This window comes from Mustela lutreola, chromosome 4, assembly GCF_030435805.1.
Source record: "Mustela lutreola isolate mMusLut2 chromosome 4, mMusLut2.pri, whole genome shotgun sequence".
Taxonomy (NCBI): Eukaryota; Metazoa; Chordata; class Mammalia; order Carnivora; family Mustelidae; genus Mustela; species Mustela lutreola.
The window spans coordinates 47,471,887-47,498,697 of NC_081293.1; the positions used below are offsets into that span (position 1 = coordinate 47,471,887).

The 26,811-nt window shown below is 48.8% G+C and overlaps 1 protein-coding gene across 7 annotated transcripts; it reads right to left on the bottom strand.

The window, feature by feature from the left end:
• Positions 1–6,861: 6,861 nt before the first annotated feature.
• Positions 6,862–25,937, bottom strand: PRXL2A (peroxiredoxin like 2A). 7 transcript variants are annotated; one of them, XM_059169762.1, is made up of 7 exons: positions 25,919–25,937; positions 23,496–23,597; positions 15,215–15,377; positions 13,232–13,323; positions 11,192–11,332; positions 10,349–10,513; positions 6,862–7,614 (listed from the first exon to the last, which is right to left on the bottom strand). In XM_059169762.1, exons 3-7 carry the CDS (start codon positions 15,357–15,359, stop codon positions 7,501–7,503), a joined length of 657 nt encoding a protein of 218 aa, XP_059025745.1. In that variant the 5' UTR covers positions 15,360–15,377; positions 23,496–23,597; positions 25,919–25,937; the 3' UTR covers positions 6,862–7,500. The 7 variants fall into 7 exon arrangements, with proteins under 7 accessions (XP_059025745.1, XP_059025742.1, XP_059025746.1 ...); XM_059169759.1 differs by having other exon boundaries at positions 15,215–15,394; XM_059169763.1 differs by having other exon boundaries at positions 23,492–23,597.
• Positions 25,938–26,811: the final 874 nt, after the last annotated feature.

Genomic DNA, 26,811 nt, shown 5'->3' on the forward strand with positions numbered 1-26,811 from the left:
TGTAGTGGGTAAAAGAATTGTTGCAACAGCCCTTTAGTGATATGGTGATAAAATTTAGTAATGTGTGTGTGTTGACAGGGGACTGTGCTCTATAGTCCTGTGATGAAGTGTAAGGCTTTTATTGAGCCTGTGCCTCTGGCCTGTGAACGTCACAAATGCTACTTAATGCACCCGAACCCTCACCAACCCCCATAAATGACACAGGATGGCCACAGTTGGTCGTGGTTAGGCATTTCCCTTCTTGCCCATGGAAAGCGAGAGCCTGCTGGAGTTAGATATGGTAGTCCCTCCTTATTTGCAGGGGGTATGTTCCAAGACCCCCAGTGGATATCTGAAACCATGGATTGTACTGAATTCTATATATGCTGTGTTTTTTCCTCTACATACATACTTAGGATAAAGCTCAATTTACAAATTAGGCACAGTAATAGATTAATAATAATAACTAATAATAAAATAGAATGATTATAACACCATACTGTAACAAAAGTTATATGAATGTAGCGTCTTTCTTTCAAAATATCTTACTGCCCTCTACTCACCCTTCTCGTGATGACATGAGATGATAAAATACCGACAGGATGAGATGAAGTAAGGTCACTGACATAGGCATGTGATGTAGCATTGGGTTACTGTTGACCATGTGATGATAGGTAACAAGGGGGATCATATGCTTCAGGATTGTGGTTGACCATGGGTAAATGAAACTGTAGAAAGCAAAATCACAGATAAGGAGGACTACTGTATTTCTCTTTCCTGGGTCAGTTAGGTTCTGATAAAATGGCATCAGGTTAGGCTCCAGTTAAATGGTTTTTCCCCAATAGTTTATTGGTCTTTGACTTTCTTTATGGTTGTCATGCCATCCAAGCTCTATTATTTATTCAGCACCAGGCTCTGTCATGATAGCTGGGGAAATTGGAGTGAAGAAGACCAACACATCCTTGCTTTCCTGGAATGTCCAATGCATTGATCCCGTGGAGGACAGAAAAACAACACAGAGGTCTGGGCTGTAGGTTTGGTCCTGATGAAGAAACTGTGCGGCCTGTGACTATGCGGTACAGATGGAGAAATGGGCCTAGAAATGGAAGAGCCCAAGGTTTCATGGTGAATTGGTGGTCCAGTTCTGGAGGCTTAGTTAGAGCTCTTTTCTATCAAAAAAGCTCTTCCTGACCACCATTGGATCTTATAATATTGTCTCCACATAACTATTTTCTTTCCATAAAGTAAGGGGTAGGATCAAGATTGGAACTGATTTGATCTGTGTTAGGGAACATTTAGAGTAGGAAACAGACCAGCCCATCTTGCTGGATGAACAGTGTTGATAAAGGTCTCATCTGCTAGGGGGAAGTTCTGTAGCCAGTTTCCCTATAGGCAGGGCCAGCAAGGCATTTCTTGACCTCTCCCACACCATTGCTAATTACGGCCAGACCAGCCCTGAGGGAGTACTTCTAGAATGAGATTTTTTCATCCAATCTTTGGTTACTTTGAAGCGACAAGGGCAGGTTAAATGCTTACTTCTTTTTTTTCCTCCCAGGTTTTAAAATGAACTGATTTCTTATCATCATCCAAAATTTTTCTTTTTTTTTTAGGGTCATTATGAACTTATGGTTTTAAATATATCTGACATGCTTTAATCCATCGCAATTACAATACTCAAATTGCCCCATCTTTAGCAAGAAAAGAGCTTTCTCCCAGCGGATCCCAGGTCCATCCTTTCTACAAGCTTGCAGTAGTCTTTGACAGCTTGATTCACATTTGGTACAACAAGATGTTCCAGGCTTCTCTTGTACACTTTCTTTCCCAAGCCTGCAATCAGCCGTTTGGAGTCCACTGGATATCAGAAGAGTACAGCCTGAGCTTGGCTGCCTCGTGGGAGAGTTTCTTCATTTTTCCCAGATGAACAACATGGAAATCAGGGCAGGGTTTCTCTTGCCTAACTCTGCAACAGATACTCTGTCCAGGGGTGCCTGGCTGGCTCAGTGGGAGGCGCATGCGACTCTTGATCTCAGGGTCGTGAGATTGAACCCCACATTGAGAAATTACTTAAATAAACAAACTTTAAAACAAAACAGAATAAAATAAATAAAACATGCTCTGTCCAGGGCTTAGACATAAAAAGGGAAAATTCCGTGGACTTCTCGGATTTCACAGTCATTTCTCAATTGAAGGCAGTGGTTTTCCACCTTGCCTCCATAGTGAAATCCCCAGGGAGCTTAAAAAAAAAAAAAATGCTTCCTGGGTCCATCCCCAGACATTCTAGGATGTGTCTTGAGCAATAGGATTTTTTACAGTGTAAACCAACCAGATGGTGCTCAACCCTGGTTGCAGATCGTTTATCATTCCATGTGTTTTTACACTTCACTATGTATATATGGAGCTCTAAACAATCTGTTGCACGTGTCTTAAAAATGTACGAAAATTGCATCCTATTGAGTGTACCTTTGGGAAGCTGGTTTTTCACCATAGCACTGTTTGGATGTATCTGGAGTTGATACTTACACCTCTGGTGGGTTCACTGGAACTCCTGCCCCACTTCTCAGGGCTTTCCTCCCGCTCATCATCTTCCATCCCTCTCCTGCAAAATTCATTGCAGTTAGTTGCTCAGGCCCCAAATCTTGGAGTCATCCTTGACTTTCACTTTCATCCCACATGCTGTTGTTCATGAGATCCTCTTAGCTCTGCCTCCAAACATACCTGGGATGTGACAGTTTCTCACCCCTCTTTTGGTAGCTCCTGGTTCCACCCACGGTCATCTCACCTGGATTTGTGCAACAGCATCCTAAGTGGTCTCCCTGGTGGAAACTTTGATCCTCTACAATCATTATCTCAAAGCATTCCGGATAATAAAAATCAGATCACGTTACTCCTCTTCTCAAAACCTTCCAATGGATACCTATCTCTCTCAGTAAAATTCAGAAGTTCTCACCAGGAGTCGCCATGCATTTCTACCATCTCCACACCTTCTGATCTCATCTTCCTCCTTTCCTCCCTTACTCATGTTGCTCTTGCTTTCTTATTGTCCCTTGAACATAACAATCCCACCCCCACCACTGGGCCTTTGTATGTTGGTGCTGTCTCTTCTGCCTGGAATGTTCTCTCACCAATATTCATAAGACTGTGAAAATTAATAAAAAGAAACTTCATTAGAGTGGGCAAGCTAGAAGAGGGAGCCCTAGCACTCAATGTCAATTACAGATGAAAGGGTCAGTAACAAAATCACAACAGGAAAGAATCATCAATTTCAATCTTTAGATAAGCTATTTAGCTGATCTCCTGCTAGCTGAAGTAGTCTCAGCCTGCTACTTCTCCGCCATCTTGACTCCTCCTCCAAAATTGCCTAGAATCATCAATTTCAAGCCCAAACAGGAAAATATGTATATTCTGTCTCCTATAAGAAATTGACAACTCCTTGCAACTCAGCCAGTGAGAAACATTGTCACCCTGAAGCCTTGCTTTTCTCTGATGTACTTTGGTTCAAAAGAACTCCTCCCAGCTTCTTTCTTGTTCTCCATAAAATAACATTCCACTCTTTTGTTGCGCTTGCCTATGGGTTTTGCCACAGCTTGTGTGTCATGAATTGCAGTTCTCTGCTACTCCTGAATAAACCCATTTTTGTTGATTAAAACATACTTATTTTTGAGGTTAAGAAGACCTGCTTTCTTATTTCTGCTAGGTGTCACATTTTATGAAAGAGGTCCCCTCTGGCCAACTCTCCCCAGTAATACGTACATCCCATCACTCCCTGTGCTCTTACTAAATTATGGGAAGAACTGACTCCTACTTTCAACTAGTTTATTGGGTTGGCCTGGACCACCATTACGTAATACAGAAGAGTAACAAGGTATACCCGGGAAAAAGCATGTCCTTGAATGGATTACCCACTCACCCCCAGATTCAGGGATCCCTCCCACAATCATGCTCTATGGTAATTGCTTTAAAAACAAACTAAACTCAAAAGAAACCCTTATCCTTCCTCTTCCTCCCAAACATAAACTCGCAAATATATACCTGCCTACTTGCCCCATGGGACATAAGCAAAATAGAATAGAGGAGAGATCGCTTGGGCTGCGGAGTAGTATTCATTCAGTCTGGACCCTCTGATCCAATCTACCCTCTTCACACACAACCTCCTACACACTCTTCCCCAGAGCTCACCTTCTCTACCAGCCCCCCAGCTCTCTATCACCACAAATATGCCTGGCTCTGAGAAAACGGGCACTGCTTTCCAGCACCCCCCCACCCCCGCCGTAAAATAGTTTTATTTTTAAATAGCCATTCATGTGAAAAGGGCACTCCTTTTGAGAAATCCAGGTATGGGGCAAGAAGACAAATCACGTAAGCAAAACCGATTGGACTCCTCCCTGTTCTCCCACACCTACTATTTACCTTTCCTCTGGCTAGATCTTGGTTCAGGGACTTGATTTCTGCCTGAAATGACATCTTTATCCAAATCTCCACCTTGAAAATTCAGTTCCGGCCCAACTTCCCCCACATCCACGTCCAAACTATCCCTGACCCTTGCCCCCAGAAGACTATTTTTCAAACTCATCAGGGTTTATCAGGAGCCCCCTGGTTCTGGGTAAGTTCTCCTAAAGGTATGAGTGCTGGTCTTGCAAACTTGACATTGAACTCTTTGTGGATGGTTCTCAACCTTGGAATTTTGGAATCATCCTGTAGGTTTAAGAAATATTGTTGCCTGGGTCCTAGCTCACAGATTCTGATTTAATGAGCCTGGGGGTGTGAACAGTCATCAAAATTTTTTTAAACCTTCCTAGGTGGTCTTACTATGTATCCAAATTAAGAACCATGGGCTTTCCAGCAAGGACTCTTGCTTGGAATCGCTTGGTAGTTTGCATTATGATGGATTATCAATTCCTTTTCAAAAAAAGAAAAGGTAACTTGCTAATTAATGCTTGTTAAAGGCTGCTTAAACGTCAATGTCCAAAGCCCACAGACACTAATGTCTTTGATTTGTAGGGTGTTTTAGATTCTTGCTTCTCGGAGTGTGAGCCAATGCCAATTCCATCAGGAGCTTGTTAGAAATGCAGAAACCCTGGCCCCAGCCCAGTCTTGAGAACTGTGAAACTTTGAGCACAAGCAATTTTGTCCTCCCCACCAACTAGGTGACTTGAACAAACACTAGCATAGTTTCTAGCAGCTCAAGATTGTTTCCCTGTGACAACCCAGCACTCCTTGAGTCCCTGCCTGGGAAAACCCAACATGCCAAAAGAATTTACCATTTGTTAGAGCCAAACACCTGACCATAGCCTTCTGACCCCCCTTTCCATAGAGTATTTACTTAAAAAAGAAAAAAAAAGTTACAATTGTAAACAGTTTCTCTGTCCCTTTAAGGTGTCTGTGCATCTCCTGAAACCCAGGAGTGTCTGTCCCAAGGACCTGGGAGTCACCCCTTTGAAGCACAACCCTCAAGACAGATAGGGCTCCCTCTCCCAGTCTCTGTGGGTGGGCAGAAGTTAATAAGCTAGCCGGTTAGCAGACACAGATAGGCTCATCACCTTGACCAATCCCCACCACCCACTTTCAGTAATTTTCCACTTCTGTAATTCTGCTCAAGGCATCACTTGTCTCCCGCCCCCCTCCTTCATCACCCTTTAAAATTCCAGTTACCTCTGCACAGAGCTCGGTTGAGGTCAGTCCCATATGGAGGCCTCTCCCCTACTGCAGTGGTCACCGAATAAATCTGTCTTTCCTGCCTTTAACAAGCATGTCCGGCTTTTCTACAACTGTCTCCATTTTAACAAGATTCTTAGGCATTCTGCATGTACATTAAAATTTGAGAAGTGCTGTTTTATATTCATCATTCCCTCAAATGACTTCTAATAAACAGCCCTAAATGGTAGACAGGAATTACGATACCCATTTTACTAGTGAAGGAGCTGAAGGTCAGAGCTCCGCTAGGTCACGCGGTTAAACGGGAACTGGAAACCACTTTATGACTCAGTCACTGCGTGGCGCTAATGGAAGAGAAGGACACGCTGCACGCAAGGGCTCAGCAGTGACACCATAGGGGAAGAAGGAAGGCCTGTCTTCGTGCACCCTCCCCGTCATGTCCCTGCAGGCTCTACTCCTCTATAGTTGCAAGAGAACCGTTTTGGAAGCATGCCTTGTCTAGGCACCAGGGAATTCTGATCGGAGTTCTCCTACCTGTGGCTGGAGTCCCGGGAGCATGGCTGCTGGGGGATGAGTCACTACACTGACCCTGCTCAAGGATAGAAGAGGGTTGCTTTGAAGCCACAGAAGCCTCGTTTTTTGCAGGCTTGTAGGCACACGGTGCTGCTGGCTCCGCACGAAGTTAGAGCCCGGCGTGGCCGTAGTCCCGCACCAGTGGCTCCACGCTCTCCGCGCTCACTGCTGATGCTCTCCGAGCTCCAGCTCTGACTGTCCCCATTCTTGCTTTCCTGGCTCAACATGACTCCCCTCCTCCTGGCCTGTCTGCTTGCTCCCTGGCCCCATCTTCACAGAACTCCCATCCCCTACCCCTCAACCCCGGCTTTTGTTGATCTCAAACTTGCACACATGACAAAAATTCAAATGTAATAAATCATTGAATTAAATTATATTTCATCCTCTCTGTCCCTTCTCCTCATTCCCCTCAAATTAGACTGAAAGACTATCAGTAGGAGAGCAGCTACCAATTTTAAACACCTGTCATTCCCCCAGGGAAGACAGCGAAACCACTAACAGGAATGACAGGATGAATTTCTCTGGTCATTTGCAAACCTCTTAGAGCATGAGAAGTAGAGGAGCTCCCCCCTCACTACCCCTTACCTCATATACATGGAGAATACTGATTTTTCATGCTCAATGTCTTTGACACCAATGATTTAAATTCAGCCATCATTATGGTAAATACTTTTATTGTTAGCTTTATCAGAAAAACTTGTATTATAGGCAATTTCTGATACATAATTTTATTAGAGCCAGAGATGATCACTTCTAAAAAAAAAACACCTCTGAGGTTAGAATGGAAGACAATGAAAAAACAGATTTCACTTTATAATTTACTTTTAGTAAGCCATCTGGAGCCTGCCAATTCCTTTGCATGATTATTAATTTAACATTGTATAACAGGTCATTAATAGAAAACACACATGCCCCGAACTCCTGAATCTTCAAGTCAAATCATTAACTTTTCTTAGATTTTTGAAAACATGAAAATAAAAGTCATTTCTGATAACAGCACTCACACACCATGTACACTGTAAGGAGATGCAGCAGTCAAGGCTAAGCCTCGAATTTTCCAGGTTTTAGCTGAAATTACCCTTACTGATTTCTTAAATTCTTATCAGTCTTGTCTGGGGGCTAGTTTGCCTTTGGCAGCCTAAAGAGAGCACAGTATTTTAAAATACATTTATGATCTCTACTGACAATACGGCATGAGTGGGGTTTTTAACTCTGGGGACATGAGTGGAGACACAACACATCCCAGGACGCAGCTAAGTGCCCCTAGTTATCCCTGAGCGGGGCAGTTTCAGGTGATCACTTTGACTTTGCAGCTGAAGTATGGGGTTGGATCTTCCTAGCAGCTTCCAGAACAGAAACTGGGTTCACTTTGTCTCCAAATTCTTTTTCTCGATGCTCAAGAAGAATGCCCTAAAAGGAAACAAGAGGAAACATCAGTCCTCACTCTGAGTCATTCATTCATGGGATAGACACAGAGGCAGAGAGGGCATCAGGGGCCAGAGATATGGGTCAGGCCTGGCTCTGTTCCTGAGGGGTTCAGTTCTGGTGGCAAAACGGGAACAGGGAGGTTACATCACCAAGGGTGAGCTGTGGTACTGTGGGAGGAGGAAATCAGGAGTGACATCTACGTGGAGGGATATACTGGGGTGACCAGGGAAGGCTTCACAGAGGATAAACCATGGAAGGCAGTCACGTGTCTACGGGTAGAGGTGAAGTTAAACAGCACACCAGGCAGAGAGAGCTGACACAGAATGAGCTTCCAGAGAAAAGCCTCGAGGTGTGCAAGTGGAGCTCAGAAGTCAGACGGTGACCATCGGAAAAGGAGACATAACCTCTCTTGACTTCAGTTTTCCTAAGAATGCAGATGCCGCTCCTGATATTGTGAAGTAAAATGCTCTAAGACAGAGGATACACCAAAGTTCCTGGAAGTGGTAAAAAGCACGAGATAGTGTGTTTGAGATCGGTATCGAGAAATCCTTGTGAAAGAGTTCCTCAACCCAGGACATCAGGGAACTCGTATTAACAAAACAAATAAATATACAAACATTATTAATATGTTTGCTGCACCATTACTTATAAAGACTTTTTAAAAAACCCCAAAAGTCCCACCACACTGAGGTGACTACAGGAAAGCCGATCAGGAAACTGTATTTACATGTCTAATAAAGCAGTATGCAAACATTAAAAATACTGAGGAAGAATGACACGGGAGATGTTCGTGATACACCGTTAAGTGAAAGAAGAATATCTAGTAAGAGATTTTCTTAAAGAAAAAGGGGGGTTGCTTCTCAGCTTAGCTCTGTTCTAGTGGGTTGTAGGCAGAGGCTAAGCTTATGGAATGACTCTCCTCACCTTCTACTGTTGCGTTTTCAAAATTTTCTATGTTGAAAACTCATTACTTCTTTAAAGCAATTATGTTTTAAAGATAATTATTATAAAGGAAATCCCCATTGAGGGGCAGCTAGCTCAGGGGAACTGTGAAAACACTGTGCTCTAGAAACCTGGAGGCAAGTCCGGAAGTCAGCCAGGCCAGCCCACCTGCCACCAGAAAGGAAGAAGGCCACGCTCCAGGGAGCACCAACAAAGTCAAACAACACACCTAGCAACACTGGGAATGTGCCAGCCCGTTTTGGGGAGCCTGTGAGCAGCACATGAGTCACTGGCAGGCAAGAGAAGACTGCCAGGTGAGCTTTGCCCTGCCCCGGAGGCTGGGGGAAGGCAGAGCTGGAGGGGGGAGGAAGGAATCCCAGTGCGCCAGAGCCAGAGAAGGCTGGGCCACTGATCTTCTCCAGAAGTGGCCTGCCCAAGTGCAAGGGTCTCTGGAAGGGGTCTTTGGGAACCACTGCTGAGGAGAGGCTCTGGGCAGGGGAAGGGCGCGGTCCATGGGAGCAGGATGTGTCTGAGTTCCTGAGTTCCATTTCCATTGTACCACTTAGCAGCTGTGTATCTCTTGGAAGAGTTATTCTGTCTCATTCATAATTCATCTCCTTACATGTAGATGGGAATAAAAGTCCCTAACATCACAGACTAGTTGTGAGGAAGATATGAGATGGTACACAGGAGGAATCAGAACAAGGCAGGCAGTCTCTGGCAGCCGTGATCACCAAGACATTTTTATATATCTACCAGAAAGGAGGCAAATAGGTTCATATTATATCAGACATCAATCCATGCGAGATTCTAATACAGACAAGCAACAGCAGTTACCAAGGTTTAAAAGGAAGAGAACAGAAGTAGAGCTTAAAATGGAAAGATATCTATTCCTCCCAAATTGAGAGAAGTATGCAATTATTAATGTTAACAGTGAGATCCGCCAATACAAACAATACCATCTTGTTACCGAGGAGGCCAAATGTTAATGTCACGTCCCAATTTGGCAGAGATAGGACCCGCAGTCAGGTCATCAGTCTCGAGGTCCTCCTGCTGGGCTCTGCAAACTGCATCCACTTCACCTCACCCCTGCTCTGCATCCAACAGGCACCTGCTGGTGCTGCCTTCCAGCACAGGGGAGCCCTCCGGCTGAAGGCTACCCACAGTCTGACACGGAGCAGTCACCCCTGCCTCCTGGGCCCAAAGGGTCCCTGTGCTGACTCTGGGGCCTCAGAGTCCGTGCCCAGAGCAGCCTGTCTGCGGAGAAGTCTGTCACCTCTCCGGGGCAGTACCCCACAGGGAAAAGTGCGGTCTCCCCCATATCCCCTTGCTGCTCCCCCTAATTTCTTTCTTTCTCTCCTCCTCCTTTTCTCTACTGTCCAGTCCTGAAGGTCTGTGAGAACTGCGGGGAATATGTTCTTAATAGATTAAAAACAATGCTTTTGTTCAAGTGCTAAAGACGGAACTGGCCATCAGGAAACGTGGACGCAGGCGTGTGCTCACCCACAGCCCTCAGTCCCAAGTTACTGGCCCGCGGGACTCCCAGACCATCTCAGGACATTACTGTGATGAGTGAGGGGATTCGAGTGTGAGGTGGCTTGTGAGCAGATGTGTGATAAACGGTAACTCCCCTCCCTTCCCCTTCCTCACACTCCCTGGCTTTGTGGAAGAAAGGCTGTAAGACTCTAAATAGGGAACGCCCTCCCCATATTGGGGTCCTGCACCAACAGACAACAGACACCCACAGATCCACACGTGAACAAGAGGAGTTTACCTGCTTTCCTGATCCCACCACAAAAACTCCCCCAAGGATGAAGCCTTCGCCTTCCAGGTTTCCAGAAAAGCCTCCGTTCCGGGCCCGGAAGAAGTTGTACCAGACACCCAGACGGACAAACCCCATAAACATCATCTTCCGTCTCTGGGGACCGTAGAACCTTTTCTGCAGGATCAAGAAAGACAGAGCCCCTTTGAGAAGCCTGTATGCCTGCCTTCCCCAAGGAGGAAAGGTTCCCAACAGGCATTCATTCTCAAGGACCCAAAGCTTGCTGCTTCATGTCCTCCCCCCAACCTAACCCACACACGGCTCCCATTCAGGAGCACTCTCAGCTGCCCGGGGAAAGAACCCTGCCAGGCCAGCTTCTGACCCCAGGGCAGGCCCATGTTGCAGAAACAGCTATGTAGCTTTCCACTCTGCCTCTAACCCCTTGCTGGAGACTGGAGACACGTAAGGCTCTTGTGCCCGACAGGATGCTAACAGTCTGGCATCCTGCACAGGGGAGAGCAGAGGGGAAAGGAATATGGCTGCAATGAAGGAAGGGACAGGGGCTTGTGCTGGTCCCCGCTGCATGATGCTAAAACCCAGTGGGGCTTCAGTAATTTTCCAGGCTCCCGTGCCCAGGTCACAGTTTAGGAAGGGCTCAAGTAATAACTGAGAAGACACCTGTCAAGCATCCCATCACGCTGTGCCCAGAGGGCTGCATGAGCTCCTCCAAATTCAGGGCAGCTGAAAGGGAGGCCAGCCTCCAGCTCCAGGCCAGACATGCCCTGGGCCATCGAGCTTTCCACACCTGAGCACAGTCCCCACCAGTCTGTGTCAACAAGCTCACAGGAGATGCACCTTTTCATCCAGGAAGATCTCTCCTTTGAAATAAGGCTGGAAGTCCTGCACTTCGGTCCTGATTTGTTCCTTCACCACTGCATACAGGGGGACTCCCAGCTCGTCCAGCTTAGGCTTCAGGGAGGACAGGTCTGCAGCCTCCTGCAGAAGACAGGGAACATCAGGGGCACAAACTCCTGTGGTTCTACAGCCAGCCAACACCCGCTCTCCTGCAGGCCCAGAGCTGGGCTGGCACTGAATGTGGAAGAGCAAAAGCAACAAGATGCCCGGAACAATGAAGGCCTGTGGAACCCAGCAGAAACCTGGCCCAACTGGGCCCGAGGCCTCAGTTAGAGGGTGTCAGGTCTCCTCCTCAGCCCAGGCTTCTTGTTCTCTCCAGGGTGGGAAGGGGAAGCAAGGCTCCTATTATGGGTGTCCTAACCATGGCCGGGGAGCATCCGGTAACTGAGAGATTGCCAGTCACAACAGGCTTCCATGTTGGTATTTGAAGGCATCACAGCCTTTGAACCAAAAGCCCTGAATTTTTAGGCCTTACTTCTCATGGTAGGCAGAATAATACCCTCTCAGGATATCCACATCCTAATCCTGGGAAGCTATGAATGTTTTGTCACAGGGTCAGTGGGCATTAAGGCAGCAGATGGTTGCTAACCAGCTGACCTTAAAGGACAGGATCTTGTATGATCTGGGTGGCTCCAACCGCAGGGGTCCTTTCAGTGACATGGTGATGCAATGTGAGAAAGACTGGACCAGCCATCACTGGCTATAAAAATGGAGGACAGGGCCATGAGCCAAGGAGTACAGATGGCCACTAGCAGCGAAGAGGACGGGAAATCACTATCTCCTAGAGCCTCTGGAAGAAGGAATGCAGCCCTGCTGACACTTTGATTTTAGCCCAGCGAGACCAACTTCAGAATTCCCACCTCTAAAATTGCAAGCTAATACATCTGTGTTGTTTAAAGCCACCAAGTCTGTGATAATTTGTTACAGCAACAACAGGATATTAACACACCTCCCCACAGCAGTGTGACTTTGTCACAACCTGTCCCTCTACTTCTTCCTCCGTTAAACAAGTTGTATTTTATAGGGATGTTTTGGGGAGACCACAGGCACTGAAATGCCCTGAATGTGAGCACATTCTCTGTCTGCCCAGCCACACAAGCAGGAGAGAGAGTTCAAGGCTGAAAGGATGGTCCCAGGCTCATGGAGGACTACCAGAGGAAGGAGGATGACCGCGTGCACAGGGCCAACGCCACCACGTGAGAAGCAATACTCTCTCATTCCCAGCTCTCCCTTAGGCAAGGCAGATCTCAGAAGCTAGGTCTTCTGCCACTGACTGTGAACAGGACAGGTCACCAAACTCCTCTGGCCTTCACCTATCTGTAAAGTGACAAGGCTGGACTCTGCTTTCCCTTGATAAGCTTCCTCACTTATGCAACAGGTGATCATGGCCTCCTGTTGAGGGGCCAACCTGGAGACCACCTGGTCATGGAACTCCAAATTTCACCAACTGCATTCACACCAGTGACATCACTGAAACCCCACTGTGCTGTCAATGCCAAGACACACAATGCAGCAATCGAGGAACCACGTGCAAATCTGTGGCTCTTGACTGTCCCCCAGGGACTCCAGGTGGGCGACCCAAGAAGAGGGGGACAGTCTACAAGTGTGACTTTGCACTTTCCACCCCTGCCACACGTGAGGGCTGCCCGTGGCTGAAGCAGTAACCATCTAGACACTGCACTCCAAAGAATTGGACCGATCCCCACCCGACTGAACGGGAAGATGGCCCCAGACACAGACAATCCATGAAAGCACAAGGGCCTGAGAGCACCTAACGAGAGTCAAGTGTGTTTGCTAACCCAAGGTTATGGTGAGTTGTTAAATGCATACACACAGGGAATAAATCAAAAGAAATACCTAGAGCAAATAACAGTGATGATCAAAGATCAGAGTAGGCCTACAGCCCTTAGTCCTGGCTAGAAACGCATTGGCCCCACTTGCTAGAATCCTTTTCTCTGTACAGATCCTTGATGTACTCACCTCTCGGCAGAGGAAACAGCCTGGCCTGCGCACAGCCATTATCACGGCTCCATTCTTTTCCCAGAGCTCCTTTGCTTTGAAAGTCCTTGGTTCTGGGGAGAAAAGGCAAGTCAGTACGCTCTCCTCCCAGCCCAGCTTGGTCGCAGCCATGAGACAGCTCATAAATGACACCAGCCTAACAGAGGACTCGGAATCAGAAGACAGGAAACACAGACAGGAACAAATCACCCTTCAGAGGAAGGACCCCACTGTAATCAAAATCTATTGGCAAAAGTGAACATCCCAAACTAGAACATTTCTAGAAAAATGGCAAATTCCTTTGCTGGTAGCAGTGGATACTGTAATGATCCTTTAGGTCAAAACCTGAAAGAGATCTTGCACTTTGATAAAAAACAAACAAACCCTAATTCTTCTTTTTTCTTTTCTTTTTTTAAGTATTGAATGGGAATAGGTCAACAGAAATTTTTATGAAAAAAAATTTTTTTTAAAGATTTTTAGTAATCTCTAAGTCACTCCACCAACGGAGCCAGTCAGGTGTCCCAAATTGATTTTTTTTTTTTTTTAAAGGTAGGCTCCAAGCCCAGCATGGAGCCCAACACAGGGCTTGAACTCACAACCCTGAAATCAAGACCTGAGCTGAGATCAAGTGTCGAACGCTTAACTAAGTGACCCTAGGTGCCACCTTATGAAAAAAAATTTTAACCTAAATATATTAACTGCATGATTATTCACAGGAGAGGGTAGAAGATGGCCAGCAAGGAAATGCCTCAGGGCAGTACGGTTGTGTAGCTCAAGCCTGGCCGTGGTCAGATAGGGCCTACATCCAGTGGGGTAGCATCAGGCACGTGCCAGCTCCTCCCCAGACCTGTTTCCTCAGTCAAAAGTGTAAACATCCAGCAGCTCCACTGAGGCTGCAGGGGGCATCAAAAGGTGGGTAGCAAAGTGCCCGCCGCACTTTGTCTGCGAACAGAGTTCACACTGAGGGCTCAGCAGTAGCAGCTCTTCCTGTCCTAGCATGTCTCAGAGGAATCCGTGTCCCCGTGGGATGTTCTGTGGGGAAAAGGAGCAGGCTAAGGTCTGTAATCAAATGAGACTGAGGAACTCTAGGTTGAATACAGCCAAGCAGGGCTCTCCCCAAGGACTTCTTAGTCTCCACGAAGGTGACCTATGCTGTAAGTCTGCAGTCACAGTGCCTGCCTGCCCTTGACAAGCTTCCTCACTCACAGAACAGCTGACCATGGCCTCCTGCTGAGGGGCCAACCTGGAGACCACCCGGTCCGTGAGCCGCAAGTTTCACAAAATCATGCCAACTGCATCCACACCACGGGCATCACCAAGCTGCCAATGGCAAGAGCACCACAGTGAGGCAGTCAAGGAACCACGTGCAAATCTGTGGCTCTCAGCTGTCCCCCAGGGACTCCAGGTGGGCGCCCCAAGAAGAGAGAGACAGGTAGGTCCAGTCTACAAGTGCAATCTTGCGCTCCCCACCTCCATCCTGTGTGTGCTGCGCCACAGGTGAAGGCTGTCCATGGGTATACCAGTAACCATCCAGACACTGCATTTCAATAAACAGGTGCTTGTGCTGAGCACCAGGAACACAGAATTGAATACACAGTGTTTCTCAAATGTACCAGGAGCTCTTTTCTGTGAAGATCCAGGAGACAACATCAGAAAGTGAAAAATGTTTTTGACCAGAAAAATCTAAAATGTAAAACATGGTATGCAAGAAGATCCCAACTGCATATTATGTACACATGGAAAGGAATGTGCAAAAATAAAAATGAGTGCTGTGTCAGGGTAATGGGCTTTTCAGTAATTCTAAAAAGTTATTAAACTTTCCTAATGTTGTTATAATGCCTTTTCAATTAAAAAGAGAGAGAGAGAGAGAGAAAGTAAGAGCACCCTTTTATACGGAAAAAAAATGTGTAAGTCTGCATCCCAGCACCCTGGAAAAGTACGGAGGCTGATGGGGTCGTGGCTTACCCTTCTCCAGGGTTTTCAGGTCTATGTCCTCCAGATACTCCAGCGTTGCTTTTTGGGACTTGGACAGAAACACGTCTGTGTTGGCCAGGAGCAGGGCCAAGGCAGCCGCTCCCAGGGCCCCTGCGCCAATGGACCACATTCCCATGGTGAAGAAACTCGGATCCTGGAGGAAAGACATTTCTGGAGATTGAGAGGAAGGAAGAAGATGTTATTGCTCCCACTTTGAGAGAGCTGGAATATGGTCCCCATTCAAGCCTCTGGCTGGGCAGCGAACCCAGAGGCAGAGGAGGGGAACAGCGGTGTCAGAGACGGGACGGGAGGACTGGAGCGGAAGACGGGAGCGGATGATGAGAGCGGACGACAGCCACTGAGCACCCGCTGCCACAAGAGCTTGGGAAAACAACAGACACCTAGAGGTTCCTGCCCTGGGAGCTCACTCATGGGTCAGGAGCAAGAACAGAGAAATGAACAGCCCTCTGAAATGTCTCTCTTGCCGTTCTTCTCTTATGCCCAAGGCCTTGGCCCCCCAGCTCTGTGGGGGTGTCCATGCTGAGCCCCCTGGAGACAGCCTCCTTTCCTTTTCCCCTCCCTGTCAGTGGCTGCTCTTCCTTCATAGTCTGGGAGTGTCCACTATCACTTCCCTGTGGAGAGGCAGCCTTCTCTTCTTTGATCAAAAAATACTCAGAACACCAATCACACTGTTTTGTTACCTTATTCTTCTTCCTCTTCAGTTTGTGACTCAGAAACAGAGACCATACCATTCGCCCGGCCCCCAGGCAGTGCCCAGCGGGGCTTCACTCACAGTAGCATCACTCATGTTAGAATCTCAGTACTTTCTCTCAACTGCAAACAGCTTTGTATTTCATTCATTATACAAATAAAACAGTCTCAGAGTGAAAATAAAACAAAAATTAAAAAAAGAAGCAATACATAAAACCAGAGTCAATGAGAAAATAAATAGCCCCTGAAAATCTAGCAGCCTAGTGAATGACACAGATGAACAGAGATGGCTGCTAGTAAACACCAGTATCTAATATGACATTCTGCCCCATGTCACTAGCACTACACACGTCTGCTGGATGAAGAGAAGTGGACAGGGAGAGCAGGCATTATGTATAAAAAGAGCATTGTGCTAGGTGTCTGTCTGCCTCACAGGGGCTGGCCAAAGAGGTTTGTCTGGGTCACAGGTCTCTGCAACTGCAGTGGAGTCCCACACAGGTCCTGTAGAACCCAGCCTTGTTCCCAGCTCATTCCTGGGGGCCTCCCTAAGGCTTCCTCTAATTGGGTCCCTGGGACTGGAGCAGGTATCCCATCCAGCTGCCTACTCCTGACAACTACTTAAAATACTCTGTTTCCACAGCCCTCCAGTCATCCTAGGGTCTTTACTGGGGCCTTCCTTCTAGGTACCAGCAGGACTCTGGGCAGAGATCACCAGGTACAGACCCAGGGTGTATGTGTGTGGTCCACCAACCAAAGACTTCTGTCTCCCCTCCAGCACTTGGCCGGGGAGAGGATTTTCAAACGATTAAACAAAGACCCAGAAAGCCACATGCCACTACCAGAGCTGGGGCTTTGAGGGATCTACTGCCATAAAGTGGGGTTGCCAGTAATTTGGTGGTGAGGACTTTGGGAAAGGAGGGTAGACCAGGCTTGTGTTGGGGTAGGGAGGAGGAATGACCAAATGAAAAGAGCATTGCAGAAAAAGGAATCTGGCATCTGCATGCTAGGGAAGGGAGAAATGAAGGGGAGAGGCCTGGGTGTGTGTGTGTGTATATGTGTGTGTATTGGGGGCGGGGTGTGCTACAGCCCCTCAGCACCTCTGATGGGAGGGGCTGGAGCTGGGAGAGAGGAGTTCTCACTGCGGCCTCCTGGAGGAGGCCTCCGCAGCACAGGCATCACACAGAAGGGAAGATCTCATGCCTCAGGACTAAGCAATCATCAACTGCATTTTAATCAGACCAGGCATGCAGTTCACAACCACATGGAAGTTTGAGAAGCATTGTCTCAAAGCAAAGAATCCAGGATTTTGTGCTTGGTTAGCCATAAGCCACAGAATAAAGGCCAGTGATGAGGGTAGGCTGGGCTGGGAGAGCTGCGACCTCCAGCTTCCCTTCTCTCAACTCACTGTGGGGGTCAGCGGGCCTCAAAGTGAGCCCATTTCCATGCTTCTTCCTGGAATGTCTGTCCTATCCCATCTGTTCCATTCTTCAGGACTTGGGACATCTCCCCAAGGTTTCCTGGATGCTCTGCCTACCGTCGCTCGCTACCACTCCCAAGAGATACTTCATACCCATAACACTTCCTGTGTGCTCCACACAAGATGTGGACCTACCTACCTTTGACACAGCGACCTTTGACTCTGAACAGCCATGCCCACACAGCACAGTACCTGCTTGGTACACAGTGAGCTCTCCAAAACACTGCACACAAATGAATTCAATAGAACTGAATGATGAGGATGATGACTCATGGAGAAGCCAAGTTCTTGGACCAAGCAGGAAAGAACCTTTCAGCCCATGGGCTGGCTTCCAGTTCTTTTACGAGGCAAAGTTACACATTACTCGATTATAATTCATAGAACAATTAGGGGCATTCACAGAACAACCACAGCTCTCACCTGTGTGCTATAAACAGGAGATTCCCTAGAGCCTGGAACAATTTCTGCACCTCTACACACATCCAAACACCCCTGGACTTCTGACATGTGTGTATGATTCAGGAGCAGATGGCGTGGTCTCTGATCACAGATCTGATAACATTTCTGCAGCAGCACACAAAGGATAGCTTACGTCTATCCTACAAAAGGACTAGCTTCAACTCCTGAAACTTGAATGCACTGCAGGACGCCCAGAGAGCCTTATATTCAGCTCCACATCCTCCTAACACACCACTGCTGCTCTTAGAGACCAATGGCTCCATCTTCCCACCAACAGCCAGTTAGCCTGTTTGCTCATGACTGCAAGGGAACAGGACTCACCTAGACTCAACATTTATTTCTAATCATTTACTCAGCACTGACCTGCTCAATCAATGGCGATTTGGGAGGACATACAGCTAAATGGAACACAATCCTCAAGGACACACAGGCCTAGTACACAGGTAACAAAAATTCAAATGGAAAGGGGAGGCAACTTGCTCCAAGTATAAACATGAAGCTATGGGAATGAGAGCCAGTTCCATCTGATCTGGGAAGCCAGAGAAGCCCAGAAGGATGTGGCTTTGGGGCTGGCATGGGACTCAGAGGGCAGAATGGAAGGGCTAGGCCCCACCTGGGCTGAATAAGCCTGGGAGAGACCGGGCTGGCTGGGGATGGACATCAGTGCTCAAGGCACTGGGAGAATGAAACTTCTATGTCCCAAAGACCCCTCACCCCCCACCTCAAGTTCAAGAGCCAGAATACAAGATGCGGGTATTGTTTACCACCCCACCCCCACCTGGAGATGTGCCCCAGAAAGTGTGAGCAGAGATCTACCCCTTTGAGGAGTATGGGCCTCATTCTCAAGTCCAGCAGCACTAAGATGTGAGAGCAATATTAGCTGCAGAGGTAAGTCAGGCCTCTCTGTGATTCTACACCAGGGAGCCTCTAGCAGCTGGCACTTCTGCTGGGGTTAGCAGTGAAAATTTACCCCTGGAAACACCTAGAGAATGTGTAGGTCCAGCCTCTCAGCCAAGCCTCCCTGAGCTACAAAGCATTCCCATTCTGGCAGATCTCAGAGCATGTACCACTGCAACTCACTGCATAGTGAGAAAGACTGGGGCTCTGGGATCACAGCCATTCCCAGGACAAAAGGAGGGAAGGGAGGGAGACCCTACTCTCTCAATAGAACAATGGGCCTCTAGGGCTATGGGATAGTCCTAAATGCTAAATCAGCATTTATTTGGTGTCACTTGACACTCAAGGCCTAATTTCATTCACCCAACAGTGTTTGATGCAGATATTAACCTCATTTTACAGGGGACAATTCAGAGAAGTTCAGGACCTTCTCCAGTGTCACTGAGCCTGCAGGGAGCAGTACTGAACTTGGACCCAGGTCACGATGACTCTAAAGCTGCAGTCATCTACTGTCATACCTTGCCTCCCCACACATTCATTTGTGGGTTTCTGGGGGACAAGGGGTATGATTCCCCTTTGTCTTAATGAGCACTTAAAAAAAGATTAACTTTTTTTTTGGTCATCAAATACAGCCAAACGATTAAAGGAAATTTACCATATGACAGATGTCCTTTCTCTGTCCTCCCCTTCCTATCCTCACCCATTAAGAAAAAGGTGGTTTATGTTATGCCTGAGTTTTCGCGTCTGAGAGACCACCAAGGAGCCAAGCACCGATGCAATCGCACGAGGGTTTATTTGACAAGCTTAAGCTTGGGCCCAAGTACACCGACACAGTGGAGTAGGGACTTGGACCCCGAGCCAGATTACAGTCAGAGTTTTTAAAGGCAGAGTAGGGGTGGACTCGGCAGTGGGTGAGGACAAAGGGGGTTATGAATGATGTAAGTCTCTAAGGAATTTTGGAAGCGACGTCTCCAGGACCTTGGGGGGCTAGCTGTTGTCTGAGGAAAACGTTATTCATTACCTATAATAAAAATCTTCTTGTGAGACCCTTCAGATGTAGATCAGATCCCAAGATCATATACTTGGGAATCATTCTCGACACTATCTTGGAGGTTTAGAGATAAAGTTTCCTAAAGGAATTGTTAAAGTAGACTTACAGGATTCTGGTCGGACCTGTCGGGGTAGAGGGTCGGTCAGGCTAGGATTGTCCTTAGCAAAATCTCAAGGTGAGGGCAGTTAAGTCCCCAGGGGAGAGCCACTCTGTCTGTTTCAAGGGCTTGTCAATAGGTGAGGAATTTTAATGATTTTCTTCTCCCTCTGTTTCCCACATCAGCTAAACTTGAGGTGGGATGGCCTTAATTTTCTCAGCCTCCACAGTTTACAGAAGCCTGCCCCCGCCTGATACAGCTACAACACTGGGTTCCTACAGTGGGACTTATCTGGTCTCTGCCTTTTCCACGGAAGAAGGTGAAGCATGTTAACGGCACAGATGAACAACAGCTGTGGCCGCTCAGAGTGGCAGCTCTGTTGAGGGGGAAAGCGTGCTGGTGGATGGGACAAGACGCAGCTGGGCTCCCTAGGCAAAGCTGGGGACATCCCCTCTCCCAGTCTCATTTTCCTCCACTCCAAAATGACTGGACGAGGTGAATGCGAAGGTTCCTTAAAGCACCCCGGTGCCATCATGTGGGTCTATCAAAAACAGCTCACTTTGGAGTCTGCACATTCTTGGGTCCCCATCAGAACTCTCCCCCCTTCCATTTCAGTTTCCAAAGTGCTTCTTCCCTGTAGCCTAGAGCACCATGAGCCACTCCCCGCCCGGTCCCGGATCCCCAGCCTCTGTAGTTCAAACCTGGGAGCAAGGGCACTCACCATCCACAGCGACCACACTCCGGTTTCTGCTGACAAAGAGGCCAACCCAGCAGGAGCAGGCGGGAATCAAGCTGCCGGGGAGGGCTGGAGGCGGGGCTCTGGAGTCCCGCCTATGGCCTCAAGCTCACTCTCTCACACCATGGGCAGGACCAGGCCACCCAGAAACCCCGGGGGCTCCTTCAGCTGTTAATACTCAATCTCCAGAAAACATCAGAATGGAGAGCTGCCAAGGCCCCCAGCCCTTCAAATAGCTGAACAAAGTTTGAGTCATTCGCAGTCATGCAGATTGTAACATTTATCAAGTGCCAACAGACCTACCCTGCCATCCGGTGCAGACGAGTTAAGTGAAGGCCTTAACACCGCCCACGTGTCCCACTAGCTGAGATCAAAGAGAGACGCCCCTTTCTCCATGGCTCCTTCTGTGGACTTCTCCTTGCCCCATCTATGACCCCACACCCAAGAAGTCAGCAGACTAAAAGTACTAGCTCTCTGTTCTTTACCACCACCACCGCCACCACCACTACCCGCCGGCCTTGCTTTCTGGTTCTTCCACTTAGTGGCTCCTCTCACCCCACCCCTTCCTGGGCAACCTCACTTACTTCCAGTGCTTCACTCTCACCCCTTGGTATTGACTTCCAGGTTCTGACTGCTGTTCCTGACTCTAAGTTAGCACTTGGAGGTTCTGGAGGTCATCTCTGTGGCACCACGTCCAACACTGACCTCTGCTAGAGTCATGGTTTCTTCCGGAGTTCCCCAGCCGACACAGGCATCTGGCCGACTGCTCAAGCCAGAGCTGAGAGTGGCAGCCCACTCCTTCTCCCCTGCTGCCCGCCTCTAGTCATTTAGGAAGTTCTGTCCACCTGCGGAACGTGTTTGCCCCTGTCCTCTCCTCAGCCTCACTGCGCCGTCCAGGCCCAGGCCCCTGTTACTCTGTGCTGGTCCACTCTGCTAAGCACAGAACAAGCTTGGCAGGAGCCAGGTCCTCTCCAGCTCTCTCCATGCTGCAGCCAGAGTGACAGGAGAATACCCTGGCCCGCTCACATCCTTGCCTGGTCCTGGGCTCTCCAAACTCCTTGGCATGGTTGATGGGGCCCATCACAGCGAAGCCACAGGCCACCATTTTGACCACTCCAGGCACAAGGACCATAACAAGTCTTGTTAGGCCTTTGAACTGTTGCTCTGCTCTTTCCTTTGCCCAGGATGCCCCTCCCTGCCATGCAAACGATGTGAAGTCCAGGCACAAATAACACTCTGTCTCCCAAGTGCCTTCCTGAAAGCCCCAACTATCAACTGTTCCCTTACCTCTGATTATACAGTGCATGTTTATGTGTGTGTGGATATGCACACATAGCTTTGCATATCACACAAGCAAACGGACTGTATTTTAGTTACTGACGTGTCTGTGCACACACTATGGTGGAGCAATCTGAGGGCAGTGGCTGCTGTCTTATTCACTGCTACACCCCCAGCACTTAATACCGATCCTGCTCATCAGTGGGCCGTCAATGTCCATTGAAATTGTCTGAATATTTATTCTTTAAACTCCCTGTTGCAACTGATTTGGAGCTGCCCAATTTCAGCTCAGTACTAGAAAGTAATTTTGGACAGGGCTGGCTTGACCTTGAATCAAACACTCAAGCGTGGGGTTTAGGTGATCTTGGGTTGGGTGCTAGCCCCAATGCCCAACGGCAAGGCAATCTGACATGAGCTGTGAAAACATTCTGTACCAACAGAGGAAGGAACTAGCAAATTTCAGGTTGTCCCAGTTCTGACATCCAAAGATCCTGAAGTACCACCTGGCTTCAAGTGCAGGGTTTGGACGTTCCAGAAAGCCATGGGGGCACCTGTGGCCAGTGCTCTCCTTTGGGATGTGCACAGGCTCATTCCCTGCTTCCCCAGGCCCAATTCCAGCCTGTCAAGGAGCTGCCTCTGGCCAGGAACTGATAAAGCCTTCCTAAAACAAAGTATCAGCACTGGGTGGGATAACTCATCCCTGAAACAAGTATAGACAGCATCAGAGTCTACACACAGAGGGTATATCTGCCCAGCCCAGCCCCGCCCAGGGAAGCCTCCCTCCCCAGAATGAGCTGGCTTGGGACAGGCTGAAAGGAAGAGAGGGGTGCTAAGGAAGGCAAAGGAAACTAAGAATGCACATGGGCCTCCTCACCTCCAGCCCTCAGTGAACGAGGCCGGATGAACGATGTTTCATCCTCCTTCTTTGCTCTCCTGTCCCTTCTCCTTCCCTCAGAGCTCTGGTTAGCTCCTCCTTCACTGATCAGTAAGGACACTAAGGCCCAGTGAAGGGGCTAGATAGTCCAAGGTCACATGGGGGTAGGGCTGGTCAGTGGCTGTGCATGGACTCAGGTCTGGGTCTCCCAACCCCCAATCCGTGGTTATTTACCCTGCAGAAGCTGGAACAGTGTGGGGTAGGGGTGGGGGAATCAGGGTTCAGGAAGTCTGGGGGTGGGGGGTGGTTCCTGAAGTCAGCTCAATGACCTAAAGAATGTTGAAAGCAAAACTGCTCCTGAACAGGGCCTGGGAAATCTGTGGCTAGAGAGAGCACCAGTCTTTCCCATTCCCGGCGCTTTGCAAGCAGTTTACAATGCAAAGCCAAATGTTTTTGTAAGGGTCACACTGCCTATTCTCAGAGGCCATTCTGCACCTTTCCTCCCCACAGTAACAAGGTCCTATCAATCCTGGATGAGAGAAGGCTAGACTTAAAAATGCCAGTTTAGCAGCCTAGTGACATGGGCACACAAGGCCCCATGAGCAGTAGGGGATGCATTCCCACCCACCCTTGTCATCAAAGACCATGGACCTAGCCACTTGCAGTGAGATTTCACCTACTTGCCTACTTGCCTCAATCTCCAACTTTCTGTTCTGTTCCTTGGGGTGACCGTCTACCCAGCTCCAGCCCAGCTGTCTTCTCAGATGCCAGAGTCAGGAAGTTCTGAACAGATGCTGAAAGCAGAAGAAGACATAATTAGCGGAGCACCTGGGTGGCTCAGTGGGTTAAGCCTCTGCCTTCGGCTCAGGTCACGATCTCAGGGTCCTGGGATGGAGCCCCTCGTCAGGCTCACTGCTCAGCAGGGAGACTGCTTCCTCCTCTCTCTCTGCCTGCCTCTCTGCCTACTTGTGATCTCTGTCTGTCAAATAAATAAATAACATCTTTAAAAAAAAAAAAAGAAGAAGACATAATCAGCTACCAAGAAACTCTGAGACAAACACAGATCCTCTGATCAGGGATTGAAGCTACAGAGCACCCCCAACATATATAACTATTCTGTCCCTGACTTGCATAACCGGCCTCCTGACTGGGCTCAGAAGACTAGCTCCATCAAGTTATACAGGTATGGATGGGAAGGCATGGGAGATACCACAAAAAACCCTAGGTTTCTAGTCTGAGAGGTCACCTTGTCCTTCAGGATCTCCTTCCTAAAAAGAAGGGAACTTTGAGGAAGAATATATAAGAGCAACATACAACACAATAAAATATTGCGGAATACTTTTATTTCTTAGAACTGCAAAATCTTCTTTGAGGGGCTCAGATTCACTTGTTCCTTAAGGGTACGTCATTTGAAGAATACAGAACACTGAAAACTTCTCCAGCTGTGCCACCCCAGGTATATTACTACAGACCTGCCTCCTGAGCATAACTCTGGGTCTGGAGGGAACGCTGGCTGGTCTCGGGCCCCTCTGGCCTAGCTGTTCACTCTACAATGTATCTTCCATGCAGTGCCTGTCACCACAGCCTTCTATACTCACAGCACTAGGGAAGGCAAAGTGCACTGTTCAGTTGAAACCTCCCTGTGCCAAAGGCCACTGAGCGCAGAGGTGGTTCCCCCAGCCTCTGTACAGTAGTTGCCACACAAGCCTCAGGAGAGGGAAGCTTGGGAGTCTCTCAGCTCAACATTCCACAAAGAGGCAAGAATTTGGTGGCAGGAAAGCTGCCTTATATCTATGATACTGACAGAGCCTGGGGTTTCAAGTCCCAAAATTCTGGTCCTAATCAAATTTTCTGAGAACCAACTATGTGACATAAGCTGATAAGACAATCATCAGAAATGTCTTCTGTACCCCTAGGGAACAATGCATAAGATCTCAATGCAATAGCATGCCCTTATAGAGCAGGAGGATAGGGGAAAAGCCACACCAAGAAGTAAAATCTACATCAAATTCCTACAGTTTGTAGAACCTGTGAATGATTCCCGAATTACCTTCTGCAGAGTTGTAACAATCCAAATATTAAATGTACAGATGGTGCAGGGTGCCTGAGTGGTGCAGACAGTTAAGCAACCAACCCTTAGTTTCAGCTCAGACCCTGATCTCAGGGTGGTGGGACAGACCCTGTGTGAGGCTCCTGGCTGAGTCTGTTCGGGACTCTCTCTCCTTATACCCCTGCCCCCTCTTTCTAAAAAATAAATTAATATTTTTAAAAATGTACAGATGGTGCTTTGTAGCCTACCTTACAAAGAGCGACATAAATATGAGGTCTAATCCTTACTCATTTCTAGATTAGACAATGATTGCCCCTAAAATGTAGTTTGTACACAAAATGGAGGGTTTCTGACGACTGGGTTATGTTCCAAGGAGTCAGGGTTTGCATTCTGAATCCCAATTCTTGGACTCCAGGGGTGGGCTAGAGCAGGAGCACCCAAGCAGGTTCCTGGACAATGCTTTTGAAAATAAATCCTAGGTGATTCTTTTTTTTTTTTTCCCTCAATCATCTACCAATTTCAATGGAAAATACATTGAAATTAAAAAAAAAAAAAAAAAAAAAAAAAAAAAAAACGTAAAGTGAAGTCTAGGTAATTGAGCTGTGGAAACAGCACGGTCTGGAAGGAAAAAAGGCCCAGAGTCAGCTGGGTCTGAACCCCAGCCCAGCTTCGACTCCCTGGGTGTACTCCCTCCCCAAAGCCCACATCAGGCTGGGCCTTCACCATTTTTTTCTCCCTCTCCTTCACCTCCCCGCCCTGCAGCAAGTCGTCAGATCCGTGCCTTGTTCATCTTTTCATTCCCAGACTTCAGCACAGGGATTTTAAATGCGCACTTGGACTCTTTCCAGTTCTGTCGGGCGTGTGCAAATTTTACGGGAAGGCGGGAGCAGGTGTCTGAGACTCAGAGGAAACCATGGCCCCATAAAGCGCATGAGCCTATGCAAGCGCAGAGCCCGGGAGCCAGGTCCCTCAACCTCTGTCGGTTCACCTGCGGCGGTTCCGCCCGGTTAACCCCCGGCAGCCCCCGGGCCCGCCTCAGGCTCGGGCCCGGCGGAAAGGACGCACCAGGCCAGTCTTTTTCTCAGTTCTCGGTCCCAACAATTCCGGCAGGTCATGGTCATCCGCCTCATTCAAAGCCCGGGAAAGCCCGGGAACAGGGACGGGGACGGGGACGGGGATGGGGAGGCGGCTGGTTCTCCGCCAGTCAGGTCGGCGCCGGCTCCGGCCGCAGCCCCGGGTCTTCGGACCTCCAACGCCGGGATCTCTAGCGGACCGCGGCGTGCCGGGCCGGGAGGGACGCCGTCCGCCGCGGCTGTGGTGGGGGCTGTCAGGGGCCTCGCAGGTGCGGCCGCGCCCCGTCTGCTCGGAGGGAGCTTCCAGCCCGCTTTGGAGCCGCCCGAGGGGCCACCCGCGCACCGCCGACCGGGTGTCGCGAACCCGGCCCTGCCTCAGTTTCCTCACCTGCGCCGCGGACATCACGTGAGCGCGCGCAGCTAGCATCGATTTCCCCCGCCCGCCTGCTTCGGGGCCGGGCTCCGGAAGGCTACCCCGCCAAGCCTTCCCCCGCCCTAGGGATCCAAGGGGTGTCCCCCTCGCCTGCGCTTCTCGGCGCATGCGCCACCGTGCCTCTCCCATGTGACCAGCCCCTCTCTTCTGGTAGGATCTCGGACTCTACGGCCCCCTCCCTCTTCCGGCGGTGCCCCGCCCCCTATGGGAGGAGCCCCGGCTCTGCGGCCGTCCCACTTCTGAGGTAATGCTCCCGGTGCCGACCTCATCTTCCATGCTATGCGACTCTCGGGTAGCTCCCACCTGCTGTTCCTCGTTCTCTGCTGAGCTAGCTAAGCGTTAGCTTAGCTCAGTCCTTCGTGAGTGGTGACCCTAGGCCCCTGACTCCATTGCTTAGGGGCACTGCCTGGAGCAAAAGGAGAGACTCTGGACTGCCTTACTTGGATCTGAAA